The 14527-nt window shown below is 38.6% G+C and overlaps 1 protein-coding gene across 1 annotated transcript in view; it reads left to right on the top strand.

The window, feature by feature from the left end:
• Ctr9 (RNA polymerase-associated protein Ctr9) overlaps positions 1–14527 on the top strand; it is a 346065-nt gene that overhangs the window by 113038 nt on the left and 218500 nt on the right. Inside the window, exons 10-11 of the mRNA XM_067142937.2 lie at positions 3970–4151; positions 7191–7371. Coding sequence (XP_066999038.1) covers positions 3970–4151; positions 7191–7371 — 363 coding nt within the window. The remainder of the gene's footprint in view (positions 1–3969; positions 4152–7190; positions 7372–14527) is intronic.

Genomic DNA, 14527 nt, shown 5'->3' on the forward strand with positions numbered 1-14527 from the left:
CTTGGTCCGGGGGCGGAGTCTGCTTCCTGGCGCAGTAGAACCTCGATAATTCAAAATCGGTTAATTCAAAATCCCGCCTAATTCAAAGAAGCTGTCGTTCCCGGAAACATGTGATACGGTTTTGAATGTTATTTAAATTGTTTAATTCAAAATATGGATAATTCGTAATTCAATGTACAATGTCGGTCCCATTATGAAATTCAGACTTTTAATTCGAAACTGCCTTTACATTTTAAAACAGTAGTATGTTACAGAGTAATTTAAATCTAGAATTTATCCACTTCATGATAGATCGCATCTTCTGGAATGTGCAGGGGTAGCTTTCTGCACTTTCACACACTTCGATGTGTCTACAGTCTGCTTCATAATTGCGAAGTTCTAGTGAAATCTGAATTCTTTTGTATATGTTTTAAGGAACGCCGTAATATCACGGAACAAGCAATGTGCGGAGAAACAGAATCCGCGAACACTGGCGATGCCGACAGTTGACGAAAAAGCGTGGCTCATACAATCAGTTCATAGGCACCGAACAGTGTTTTCATTGCCGATGAAACGCATTGCTTTCTTTTAATGCCAAGCCCAAATGGTCATATGGTTTTAAAGGAGAAAGTGCCAGCTGGAATTCGTACAAGGGTTGAGGGCGGGGGTCATTGTACTATGTTGCATTGCACACGAAAGCGAGAGAATTCCTCCCCTCGTCACAGGAAAGTTTGATAAGCCGCCATGTTTTAAGGGCGTCGGGCACTTTCCGTGCAAGTACAACAGATCTAAAATTGCAAACGGTAGAGTAATCCAAAAAATAATGCATTTGCACAGGGGAAGCAGCATAATTTATCCTCGTCTTTGAATTGTGTGATTTTTTTCTTTCGTTGCGTGAGGTTATGTGTGTCAGCGATTTATCCAAGTGCATTTATTATTTGAACATTGTAAATGCATCTTGTTGGATGATACATTTTGGAAATAGTTTTTTCCATGGCATTCGTAAACTGTGAATCAAGGTGATTGCATGCATTAATGGTTTTTGGAATACTTTGTGACACGGCAAGTGTTTACATTTCTGAAGTAGGTACGAGACAAGTGCCACGGTGGGAAATCGTGCAAGGATAGTGTGACTGTATTGTGTTGTCATTCAGAAGGAAGCGAGAGACTTTCTCCTCTCGTCATAGGAAAGTTTGATTAGCCACGATGTTTTAAGGGCATCGGGTACTTTCTGTGCAAGTACAGGGCATCTAAAATGCATACAGTACCTACAGTAATCCAATGAAGGAAGCACTTGCACATGGTAGCCAGCATAGATTTCTCCTCGTCTTTGAATCATACTTTTAACGAGCTCGATAGCTGCAGTTGCTTAAGTGCGGCCAGTATCCAGTATTCGAGAGATAGTAGGTTCGAACCCCACTATCGGCAGCCCTGAAGATGGTTTTCCATGGTTTCCCATTTTCACACCAGGCAAATGCTGGGGCTGTACCTTAATTAAGGCCACGACCGCTTCCTTCCCACTCCTAGCCCTTTCCTGTCCCATCGTCGCCATAAGACATATCTGTGTCGGTGCGACGTAAAGCAACTAGCAAAAAAAAAAGAATCATACTTTTTTCTTTCTTTCTTTCTATCTTTCGTTGCGAGAGGTTATGTTTTTCAGTGAGTTGTCCAAGTGCATTATTGGAATACTCTAAATGCACTTTATTGTATGCATTTTGGAAATAGTCTTTTTTCCATGGCATTTTAAAGGTTTAAACTGTGAATCAAGGTTAACTGCATGCAGTAGTGGGCCTTCGAATATTTTGCAACGCTGCAAGGGTTGGCACTTCTGAATTGCGAATTGGCGGTTAATTCGAAATCACGTAATTCAAAGTCCGATTTTTGAGTCCCTGTGACTTTTAATTAACGAGGTTTTAATGTATAGATTTCAATTTTTCTTAATTTTTTCCCTGAAGGCTGGTCACATACCCCATTAAAAGTCTCAGGCATTTACCTTGTGGTATGCATACCACAGTTTGAGAACCAGTGCACTAACACACATGGTGACAGATACAGTCGAACTCGGTTCACAGTCATCCTCGCTGTCTCTATACCAACCCGCACACGACAGTCTACAGTTCAGTATGAGGTACGTTGTATGTTCTCTCCTTACAATTGATTTCGTTCACTGTCCCTTGCTGGTACCCTGTCAATCTCTCCCATAGCAGACCAGAAAAAAATATTCACTTACAGCAACTGATCTGAGAGACTCAATCATCTGCAACAAATAGACAGAACAATCTCTCCATGCCTCAGACAGAACATTTGCAGACTGCTTCTCTACTCAGGCTGAACCTCAACTTGAGCTGTCACTGTCCACAGCAGTACTCACTCACAGACTAACTGCATACTGAGACAAACTGAACCCGCTCACCAACTGAGTTCAACTGAACCATCCACTTTCATATGACCTGTCTTCTATAGCTGGGGTGGCCCCATCTGGATGCTTTGAGAAAGGTGATATGTCCAGAGTGTTATTTTAAAAGTGAATATTCTGGGCATCCCATCCAAATCCTTCTCACAATACTGGAGGTCTTCAATATGGTAACATGGCGATTACAAAAGTGATGGCCAATGAGCACCCAGCTCTTTCACGATTGGTGTGTAGTGAGTGATGAGACCCCAACGCAGTAACATCACTCATGGTCCAGTCCTGGCCAAGTTGCTCCTCCCCAGGACTTAGAATTGATTCGCAGAACTCCCCACAGTATCTTTCTTTTGCAAATTCCTCCTGTGCTCCATATTTGAAGAATCATTCATAAAATAAACGCAGCCAACTGCACAGTAGTTACTGCCTATGGTTTGTTTACATACTCCACCCCAATTCACGCTGGTGCTGCAGAAACTTTCTATTCCTTGTGACATGGAGGGGGTGGGGAGAGAATCAAATCATGGATGTCATGCAAAAGGAACAAAACCAAAGAAAAATGACATAAATAAGAAGCACGTTTTTGTAAAATCCAAGGGGGTTCAGAGATGATCCTTCCGTCCTAGGTTAATTGAATTATGGGCGACCAAGCTGTTTGGTCTGGGGCATCCAAATTTTATTGATGGTAAATAAAGCCTAAATGGGGAAAAGTCATAGTCTTATCAAAATTTGAGGTAAATTGTGGCAACTGTGGAGTGTTGAAGTCCTAAGATAGTAAAAAAAATGATCCCTCTGTCGTTCTAGTGTTGAATTAAAAAAAAAAAAGTTTGCATATATTTTTCTCATAAATGATCAGTGGGGGAAAATAGTGACCAAGGACAATTTTTTTTTTTTTTTGATGATCGATGCAATAAAGGGATAGTTCAAGTAACAGTAGATGCTGGGTAAACTCTAACTCCGTGATAGTTTCAGATTTTCTCTCCGAAATACTAATACTCACGTGTCCTGAAAATCAGCCATGGATACTGTGATAGGTCAAACCCTAATGCAAACAGATAATAGGTTAGTAGAATTTCCTACACACTTCAGTGGATGGTTTCCTAGCAGAATGTTCGCCTATTGTCTGTTTATGGGTGAAAATGAGGTCAATTGAGTTTAAGGTCTTTAAATCGATGAAAACAAATGTGTATTCTCTAAAATAAAGGTAACATTTACTGCACAACATATCCCATACTCAGGCTGTTGACTTTCAGTAGCCATCAGAAAAATGCCTTGTCAACAAGGAATGAAATACTATGATTATCTATGGTATTTTCTTGTGGTACTTAATTGAAAATGTAAGCATTTCTCTTTAGTGGACAGCTTTTCTTGAAGTCTCTGTCAATTAAACTATATGAGTCAAAAATATAACTTCTCTCAGGATTGAAACTCAAATCTCATTCTTTCTGAACAGCATAGCATAGTCCGAACAGTTCATTGCTCGGTTTATACATAATTGTCTTGTGTTTTAATTCTTTATTATTTCGTTGTATCATCCTGTAAAGTTGATACAGATTTTATAAATGGGTATATATTTGTTTCAGGTTATTTACGGCTAGGCTGCATGGCAAGAGATAAAGGTCACATTTATGAAGCATCTGACTGGTTTAAGGAAGCTCTCAGGTTTAATAGTAAGCATCCTGATGCATGGTCTCTTTTGGGTAATCTTCATCTTGCCAAAATGGAATGGGGTCCAGGCCAGAAGAAGTTTGAATTGATTCTTAAGGTAAGCAAAGGTTTTAGTTAATTTAATCCAATGATTGTTAATATGATGACATTAATTGTTCTACACAGTTTATGCTCTCCATATTCCATATTTAAAAAGGAAAAATCAGCAAGGACTCTTTTTCCTGAACGATTTAAACCCTTTATTTTAACTTGTCCCAACTGGAGATTGCTCCTAAGAACAAAGTATACAGTAAAAGCAAGGGAGAATTTGAAAGTAACCGTGTGGAGTTGATTACATAATGATTAATTAGAACATTTTTTAGGTGTAGAAATTGGAATATGGTAAATGGAAATTGCAGAAGTAGTGCTTTTTCTCAAACAGCTTTAATTACAAACACAAAAATTGACATACACTAGAAGTCTGTTATGTCGAAAATTCGTAACAACGAAAAATTTACTCGCTGTAACGGATTATCATTATATCCAGTTTTTCATAAAAGTCAGGGAAAATCCCATACACATAAAATCGGTATGAGACAGCAAAAGTTTGTTCGAAACTTGCGTTTTCATGCATGATGATACACACTACGGCTTGCTCATTTGTTTATTTTTCGAAATCCGATACTACGGGAAAGTGTATGTTTAATTTCATTCTGAAAAGGTTATAGTATCACTCCAGAGGCTTACTTGTGCCAGGCTCCTCACTTTCATGTATCCTATCCAACCTCACTTGGTCAACTCTTGTTCTTTTCCGACCCCGGCGCTGTTAGGTTTCCGATGGCTAGGGAGTCTTTCATTTTCATGCCATTCATGGCCCTCGTCTTTCTTTGGCCGATATCTTCATTTTTCAAAGTGTCGGATTCCTTTCATTTTTCCCTCTGATTAGTGTTATATAGAGGATGGTTGCCTAGTTGTACTTCCTCTTAAAACAATAATCACCACCACCACCACCACTCCAGAGGTCTTTGTGGGAAACGTTCCAGTTTTCTTCTTCAAACAGCATCACCTAATCTAAATGTATATGTATTATGAAAACGCATGTGGAGAAATGATAACCAACTTGCTACAAAATTATGTGGGAACAACCTTTCCAAAACTTAACGAGACGCAAAAAATATAAACTATCCTCTGAATCAGAGATATACTCTGCCATATATTGAGGTGTATCACATTCTTACTTAATTTCAGTATATAACATTAAAAATTTGGCGATATTTCTCATGAGTTCACAACTACTATTGGCCATGTTATTTACACATTTATTACAAAAATGTGTTATCCTCTTTCAATTTAAATTTTCTTTTAGAGAACAGCAGTCGACGGGCATTACTAATCGACTCCGACATCGCTTTTGAATGTTGAAGAGAGAGCTCACAAGTGTACATAGCGAGAAAATTATATGGTACCGAAGATGACCGATTGCATTTTGTGGCAAATGTTTTGGTTTTCTTATTTAAACAGCGTCACCTAACTTAACTGTGTTATACGGGGTGTAACAAAAATGTACGGCACAAATTGCAGGACACATTCCTCACACATAGACGAAGAAATTATGTTATATGAAATGTACGGCACAAATTGCAGGACACATTCCTCACACATAGACGAAGAAATTATGTTATATGAACATGGGTCCGGAAACACTTTGTTTCCATGTTACACTTCCTTTTTTCCAACTCGCTAATCATGATAAATGTGCTCTCTTGGTTACGTTTGGTAACGGTGTCATTATCGTAGGTGGGCTGCCATTGTTTTGTTTTGTTTTACATGTCCCTGTTGCCATGCGACTTAGGTCATTCGTTGTTTAAAGGGAACATCAACAGTTCTAGTGATCAGTACGACCTTGGCAAACATGTATCAGAACTCACAGAGGGCATATTGAACGTTTGTGAGAAAGAGTTGCATGTGGTATGCTGGTACCTTCTGTTCTTGTGTGTTTCCCCATGTTTAATGAGTTGGAGACAATGAGGTGTAACATGGGAACAAAGTGTTTCCAAGCCCATGTTCATGATAATGAGATATGGCAGTAGTCAGTACTATGACCTTTAGATCTAGAATATTTGTCTTGAATGGACTGAAGTTTACTTGTGTGTAGAACAAATATAGTTCTACACAGAAAAAAGGACCCCCTGTGGGTGGGGGACGCAGGCGAAGAATACACCCACGGTATCCCCTGCCTGTCGTAAGAAGCGACTAAAAGGGGTGACCAAGGGATGATCAAATTAGAACCATGAGACTATTTGTAATTAGTACCATCACGCAGGGAACACTGTGGGTCGCATTTACTTGTGTGTAGTACCACTGTGTTAGGTACGCAATAAGTTTGTGATTAGTAGCGACAGTGTGTGAATCAGGATGTGGGTCCTACGGTACCTGTGATTTGTACCCCTATATGAGCGACACCACGGAATTAGCGACACCATGGTTCTGCCTTACCTATGCTCAGTTCCCACTATGTCAGGAATACCACGGGATAGTACGAGTCCCTGTGGTTTGTCCACTTATATGAGGAACGCTATAGGTTTGCGTTGCCTGTAAATAGCACCACGATGTGCAAAACACCATAGGTCTGTGTTACATGTGCGCATTACACTATCTGCATATAGTGCCATAATGTGTGGAATACCGCGAGTCTACACTACTTTTGATTAGTACTGCAACATGGCATATAGTGTGGTTCTTCTTTCCTAGTGATAAATACCATTATGAGGGGCCAATGATATAGGTTTTTGACCATTTTCGATTATAAGCATAATCAATTCAGCATCGTGCTATAGAAGCAGTCCCTTGGTCAGTAATACTATTGTTTTGTGGCAGCTTCTGTGCATGTGAGGTACTTCATTTCGTCTCATTTCGTACCATTAGGGGCCGATGATCTCGATGTTAGGCCCCTTTAAACAACAAACATCAATCAAGACAGAAAAAGGTGTTGTTAAAAATTCTGTTTTTTATTTGATATTATTTGCTTTTGATGAAGATTACTGAACATTTATTATTATTATTATTATTATTATTATTATTATTATTATTATTATTATTATTATTATTATTATTATTATTATTATTATTATTATTATTATTATTATTATTATTGCAGAATCCTGCCACATCAACTGATGCTTACTCCCAAATAGCTCTAGGAAATGTATGGCTTCAGACTCTTCATCAGCCAACTAGAGATAAAGATAGAGAGAGAAGGCATCAGGATAGAGCTCTGGCAATGTACAAACAAGTGTTACGTAGTGATCCACGGAATATTTGGGCTGCAAATGGAATAGGTAAGTGTTTTGTATATTGTATGGTGGGCAAAGGTATCAAATTCTTATGATGCATGCTTATTGGGATTCATATTACAGCTTTCCATAATCATCATCATCAGCAGCATCATCTTCATCATTTACCTCTGATCTGCGTTTAGGGCTGTCGCCCAGGTGGCAGATTCCGTGTCAGTTATTTACATAGTCTTTTTGTTGGAAAATTTTGAATATTGCCCTTGCTTAATTATTCCAGTCCCTAATTTCTCTTTCTGTATGTATGTCCAACCCGTGACCCGTTGCTCTATGTCAGGGCTGTCCAACGTTCATTTCTACGTGAGCACATTCACATGACAACTAACGGTATGCGGGCGCCAGGTACGATTCCACTAATTCGACTAGTGTTATTGGTACTATGACTATATAATAATAATAATAATAATAATAATAATAATAATAATAATAATAATAATAATAATAATAATAATAATAATAATAAATCTAGAATTAAAAATTATATGAAAATATAATTACTCACATAATTAATGTGAAATCTGGCACTGCATGTTCGCTGCAAGTTGAGGAAAGCCTGGTGTGTAACTGGAACAAGCTGCTCTTAATGCGTCATCCAGGTGTGAGTCTGTCGGGCAGGATCGGTATTTGTTTTTTATTATGTTCGTAGTCGAAAACGCGACTTCGCAAAGATAGGTTGAACCAAAAAAGATTGCATCTTCAGAGCAACACTGCGGGTAATGGGATATTTTTTACTGTCCACCAGAGTCCAGAAATTGCCACATGTTGCGTAGGAGGATTTCAAAGAAGGTCTGACTGAAGGCTTAAAATTTCCATTTCTAATTCTTCAAGATTATAATTTTCGAATATTTCACACACCCTCCCTTCAAGCTCACAAACATCAACAGAAGCGAAGGGATTATTGACAAACATGATCACTGGTTCAAGCATTGAAAACTGGCTAAATCTGCTACCAAATTCGGACCCAAGAGTTTCAAGATGTTTAGCAAGAGATGAAAAATCATGCTTGCTGCCATTTACTGTATCTGCCATAGGTTTCAAATTTGGAAAATGTGAAAGGGAATTTCTATTTAAATGGACAATCCATACCTTAAGTTTCTTTTCAAATGCATTGACATTACTTATCATACCTGAAATATTATGATCTTTTCCTTGCAATTCGAGATTTAACTCATTTAATTTTGAGGTGATGTCTGCCAAGAATGCTAATTCGATTAGCCAAGATATATCATCAAGTTCGTGATAATATTTCTCAGGAGATGATTTCATAAAGTCTTGTATCTCATCCAACAGGCAGCAAAACCGTTCAAGTGTTTTCCCCCTACTAAGCCACCTTACGTCTGCATGAAAGCTTTCACTGTCAAATTTTATGTGATTAGTCAAAAAATGTCGCTGTACATTACTTCTTGTAGGAACAGACACGCTAGCATTACACAACAAACACACAGACTTTCCTTTGTTTTCAGTAAAGCAATACTGGTCCTCCCATTCACCGTTAAAGTCATAATTTCTTTGCCTTTTAGCCATATTAAGAAGAGTTATGTTTAATGAAATATATAACTGATTATAAACTGAGTAATTTAAAGTTTAAATAGTAATGAAAAAAGCACCCGAAACATGTTGAATGTACAACTTATGACAACACAATGCACTCAAAATGTATTCCATAAGCCCTGCATAAGCTCACAAGTAATACTGAATGTTTGCCTGAAAGCTAGGAACTGGAAACATTCCAACTGCAAGACTTTCATAAATCGTTTATTCATTGTTTATGGCACAGCTTTGTTGGGATTAAAGTTACTTTGTGGGTAAATTGGGTGTCTCATTGTCATCCTGGTGAAACTCTGTCATGGTAGGTAGTTTATGGCATTGCAATCAAGTGAATCATAAGGAAGCGGTTCTGTTTGGCAGAATAGATATGCGGCTATATTTGGCTCCATGAGTAGAGAGGGCCTTATATCTGACGCTAGCCCCCCCCACAGTGAGAGGTTTGTGGAGGATTTCCCTTTACTATAACACCAATATATATGGTCCGTTATTGTAGATTATAAATTTTCCACCTAACTCATTCCTGGTTGCCAGCGTTTCGCCCCCGTGTGCTAGGCTTGGCTCATCAGTTGGTACCTAGCACATTCTACCAAGATGCTGGCTAGTGCACCGTGGAGGCCACTGCGTAGGCTAATTGTAGCCACCGGCAGTGCCAATGCACCATGAGAGACTTCGTTTCATTACCAAAAATTGATGCCTGCTTGGCCATCAGATGATATAGATGTTGATTCCCATAGGGAATCTGAAATATTTGTTCCGAATGAGTAAATTTATAGTACCAATATATATGGTCCGTTATTGGCCATTATAAATTTTCCTTTGTCACAGCTACTTACATGTCGAATAGCTCTCTTTCTGAACCTTTCTTCAATCTCTTCACTAATTGCGGACACGAGTCAGTTAGGCCTAGATCACATTTATGGCTTAATCAAAGCTCTTTGTGTATTTGGAGGTATGGATATAACAAATTTCTTGACTTTAAGGACAGTATTTTTAAGAGAAAAGTAAGAATATTTATTGAAATGCAAAAGTATTTTTTTTCAAATATTAAGTAAAATTTAATTTGGAAATTAATTGCGAAGGGCGCCATAAAAGGGCAGGTCAGGCGCTATATGTGGTCAGGTATGAAGTGAGATGAATCTTCATAGTGAGTTTTTACGATCGGGTGCCTTTCTGATGTCAGCCTCATGTGAGGAGTAAATAAAATGAATAACATGATTTATGTAATAATAGTAGGAAGGGCAAGCGTGAAACCGAATGCTGGCTCATAAATACAAAGTATGTTACAAGTGTTATTTTAATTTCCTCCTATTCAATAAAAAGAGATCTAGTAAATTAAGAATTAAATCTTATCATAAAATGTTACAAGGGACATGTTTTGCCCATTTTAAGGGCATCATCAGCCTCAAACTCAGACCTGTAAGGTGAATAATCAGGATCCTGATTGTTCTTACAAATTGTAAAAAGAGGATATCAATGTAGGTGTTTATCTAACATAAAATTATTAGAAAGTCCTTTATTAAAACCGCAGTATCAAGCTGCATGTAACAAGTTCACAGGGTTACACTCAGAGCGTTGAGTCTTTGTGCCCAAAACCTGTTGAGGGTGGAGCGATAAACAGCTCAGTCTTTTTAATGAAGTAGTAATGTGTTTCCTTGAATACTCCTATTGGAGGATAAGAAAAAAGTAAAACTGATAGACTGTTAAAGATGTTAATTTCTTATGTTAAAATAAGACAACAGTCTTCTTTAAGTACCTGTGGAGAGTGTAATCTTGTGAACTTGTGACATGCGGCTTGATACTATGGGTTTAACCAAAGACATACTAATAATTTTATGTTAGACAAACACCTACATTGATATCCTCTTTTTACGATTTGTAAGAACAATCAAGATCCTTACAGGTTTGAGTTTGAGGCTGACGATGCCCTGAAAATGGGAGAAACATGTCCCTTGTAACTTTTTATAAGATTTAATTCTTAATTTACTAGATCTCTTTGTATTGAATAGGTGGATATTAAAATAATACTTGGAACATAGTTTGTATTTACGTACATTTCAGTACGGACCTAACATGAGAATTATAACGTGTAATGCTGTCGAATAACACTGATGGGTCTGTTCAAGGCTTAACGTCTCCATCCAATGAACGAATCACCATCAACAGCGTCATATGTCTTCACTCTAGGGGTGGGTCCAGTTAGTTCATTTGCTTGAACTAGTTCATTAGATACCGTTCACAGTCTTGAGTCGTTCAAAGGTGTTGTCATAGAAACAGCCCTCGCGGCACGTCGTTCAAATGAACGAGGTAGTTTATTATGAGCATCTTAGCAACAGCATAGCGGCGTGAGCTAGTACGTATATATTAGGACTGATGGTGCTTGCTTAGGTCCTTGTCCTCCCTTAATGTGAACGACAAACCATATAGCCTTCGTCTGCACCCCACCTCTTAAGCTATTTAAAGCTCGGCGGTTCGAGGGGCGTATGAATCAGTTGTTTGACTTTGGGAGAGAAGAAGCTATTTGCAGGTTTTATCCACGGGAAAACATTTCTCTAAGATGATAATTGTCCTTTTTAGCTGTTAAAGAGCTAGGGAAGACGAATCCTGTGGAAACGTCCTGTTAATAAGGAATTTTCCTGAATAACTAATATCGAAATATTAGATATAAGTCTTTTCAACTGTTTATTCTGTAAAACCACTGTTTTTACTGATGCCTGACACTACACTCATCAGAGTGGGATATGTCAGGCCCTAACCACTGACGGTAGGATGTATGCAGGTGAATTTATCAGAAGCTCGTTAACTTTTGATACGCTCTATTGGTGTGTAAAATCTAATTCACTTAAAATTTCCATTAATATTACATTGTATTAAGGGGAGTAATGACTGAAATTATGATCTTCTATAGTTTTCTGTCGATTACCACTTAATTTTAACCACTACCACATACATCTCATTTTAGACATCATTACACATGGGACAGGACAGATAGTGATCGAGAATAGGAATCGTCTCACAGTAAAAAGGGTTGTGCAGCTATTATTTCTGAACAGTAATATCTGAACTGTTTAACGGCCCCCATTTATTGTTACGGCTTCCATGGACGTCGAGGTGCCGAAATTCTATCCTTCAGGAGTTCTTTTAAGTGCCAGTAAATCTTCTGACAAGAGGCTGTCGTATTTGGGCACCTTGAAATTTATGAGCGTTGTCTATGTGGTATGAACAATTTTAACATATGTTGTTATTTTGGTTGATTATTCTTATACACTCATCTTAAGATAACCTATGCGTACTGAATACAATTCCGTAGTCTCGTGTCGTTTACCATATGATAACATGATTTTGCTACTCCACTCCAAGTACGTGTGATTTCGTTGTGCCTCATATTGTTGATAAAGTATTTATTTACCAGTGCCCGTGTATGATTTCCACAACTGTCGTGTATTATAGAACGCTTACAGAACGTAAGTGCCAGACTGTAAACACGTTTTTATTTTTTTCGTAATGTTTTAAGAGGTATATATATATATATATATATATATATATCGTGTGGCTATTTCTAGCCGAGAGCAGCCCTTGTAAGGCAGACCCTCTGATGAGGGTGGGTGGCATCTGCCATGTGTAGGTAATTGCGTGTTATTGTGGTGGAGAGTAGTGCTACGTGTGGTGTGTGAGTTGCAGGGATGTTAGGGACAGCACAAACACCCAGCCCCTGAGCGATTGAAATTAACCAATGAAGGTTAAAATCTCCAACCCTGCCGGGAATCGAACCCGGGACCCTCTGAACCGAAGGCCAGTATGCTGACCATTCAGCCAATGAGTCGGATGTTTTAAGAGGTAAACCAACGACATTATCACTCCCATTGTGTGTATTGTGGACCGTATCTTGCATAAGACTGGACTCGAACAAACATGAGCTCAGTTATAGCTAGCAGACAAGTACAACATTCTGCGAACTTGGAAATTGATTGTCGTCTTTCGGAGCTCCTAGCACGAACAGAAAACAAGTGCCCAGTGCACAGCGCCGCTGCCAGTTGAGAAGTATGAGGAGATGTGCTGTAATGTGATCATTAACATGGCACGCCGTTGGCCATTTATGTGCGAGCTTATTTTGCTCGTTCATTTGTGCTGTATTCATGGAAACAGCTCTGCCGGCACTTCGTTCAATGAACGAGCCGTGAGCTAGTACGTACATTTTCCAATAGATGGTGCTTGCTTAGGTCTTCGTCCTCTAACATGGTGTATGCTCGCGTGAATGACCCGCTCAAAATATTTGAATGAGCTTGTACCAGTTCAAACAAAAGAGTCGTTCAAATGAACTAGTTAGTTCATGAACGACCCAATTCTACTTCACTCCATATGAACGCTGTGGAGAGGTTTTGAATCCAGGCTTCTGGCACGCAGTCTAGTAATTAGAAGTTGTGTACCACCACAACATCTCCTAACCTGCCGGCTAACATTTTGATAGTGAAAATTTTTTCAACCAATGGGACTCGAATCGGCTAACCATGGTATCTGACTATATAGACTTGACACCAGAGAGGATATAATAGGATAGAGATGAAACTCCATAATAAATTTTGGTGTCAAGCCAGATGGCCCTTGTATTTTCAGTCTACAATCAGAAATAGCGCCACAATGCGCATTGTGTGCAATACCTTACTTTTATTATCAACAGGTAGCGCAGAGAGGTAACTTCCGCTGTAATGACGCACAGCTGGTTATGCTCAGCACAGCTCCTCCCTCCCCACTCCTGTCCCATCCCCACCATTCCATGTCCCATTCTACCTCCACCCCCTCACCTACTATGATGATTATAATGCATTTCTACTATTTCCATTCCCAATACATTATAATTCATATATTTTTATTTTCAAGTGTGTACTATGTTGTAAATAATGGTCTTATACCCCTAGTTCATATTTCGTACCATGATACTGAGAGCATAACCTCTCACCACAAAGAAGCTTTACATTGAAATGAATGATTGACACTTTAACATAAAGCAGATATTATGACAAATAACACATCCCTTCAAAAGCAAGACAGCAGAGTACAACATACACAAGATATGGGTATCACATCAGTATCCAAGTACCACATGAAAATAAAAATAACATAATGAATTGCACTGAGACAGGAAATATACAGAAGTACATTAGCAGAACCATTCAGCTTCCAGTCCCTGAGGTGTGCTTGGACAGGAAAGGTAGAATTTCAGAAGGGCTGCTGAAGATATATTTCTAACAAACAAGCACAAGGAGCAAAGATTTACAGCACAGGCACGTGGGCACTTGGAATTCAAACAGCACAAATAGCATCATGGGAATTATCTTTTAAAATCAATATGAGTGAGATCGAACAAGATTAATCGTTTGGGTAAAGTCAGATTCAGTGCAATCTAGCAATATTATCTCCATAATACTTGACATTATGTGACTAATTCTTTGTCATTCTTTGCCCACTGATTGAGATTAGACTCGGAAATACTTCACCTTAAGTCAGACAGCCTCTAATTAAATCTCTCTAATCTCTAATTAAATTAAAATCTCTCATTTCATGCCTACTTGCTGCCATCTACAGAACTTGCCTATAACTA

The sequence above is a fragment of the Anabrus simplex genome, chromosome 3 (genome assembly GCF_040414725.1).
Source record: "Anabrus simplex isolate iqAnaSimp1 chromosome 3, ASM4041472v1, whole genome shotgun sequence".
NCBI classification, from domain to species: domain Eukaryota; kingdom Metazoa; phylum Arthropoda; class Insecta; order Orthoptera; family Tettigoniidae; genus Anabrus; species Anabrus simplex.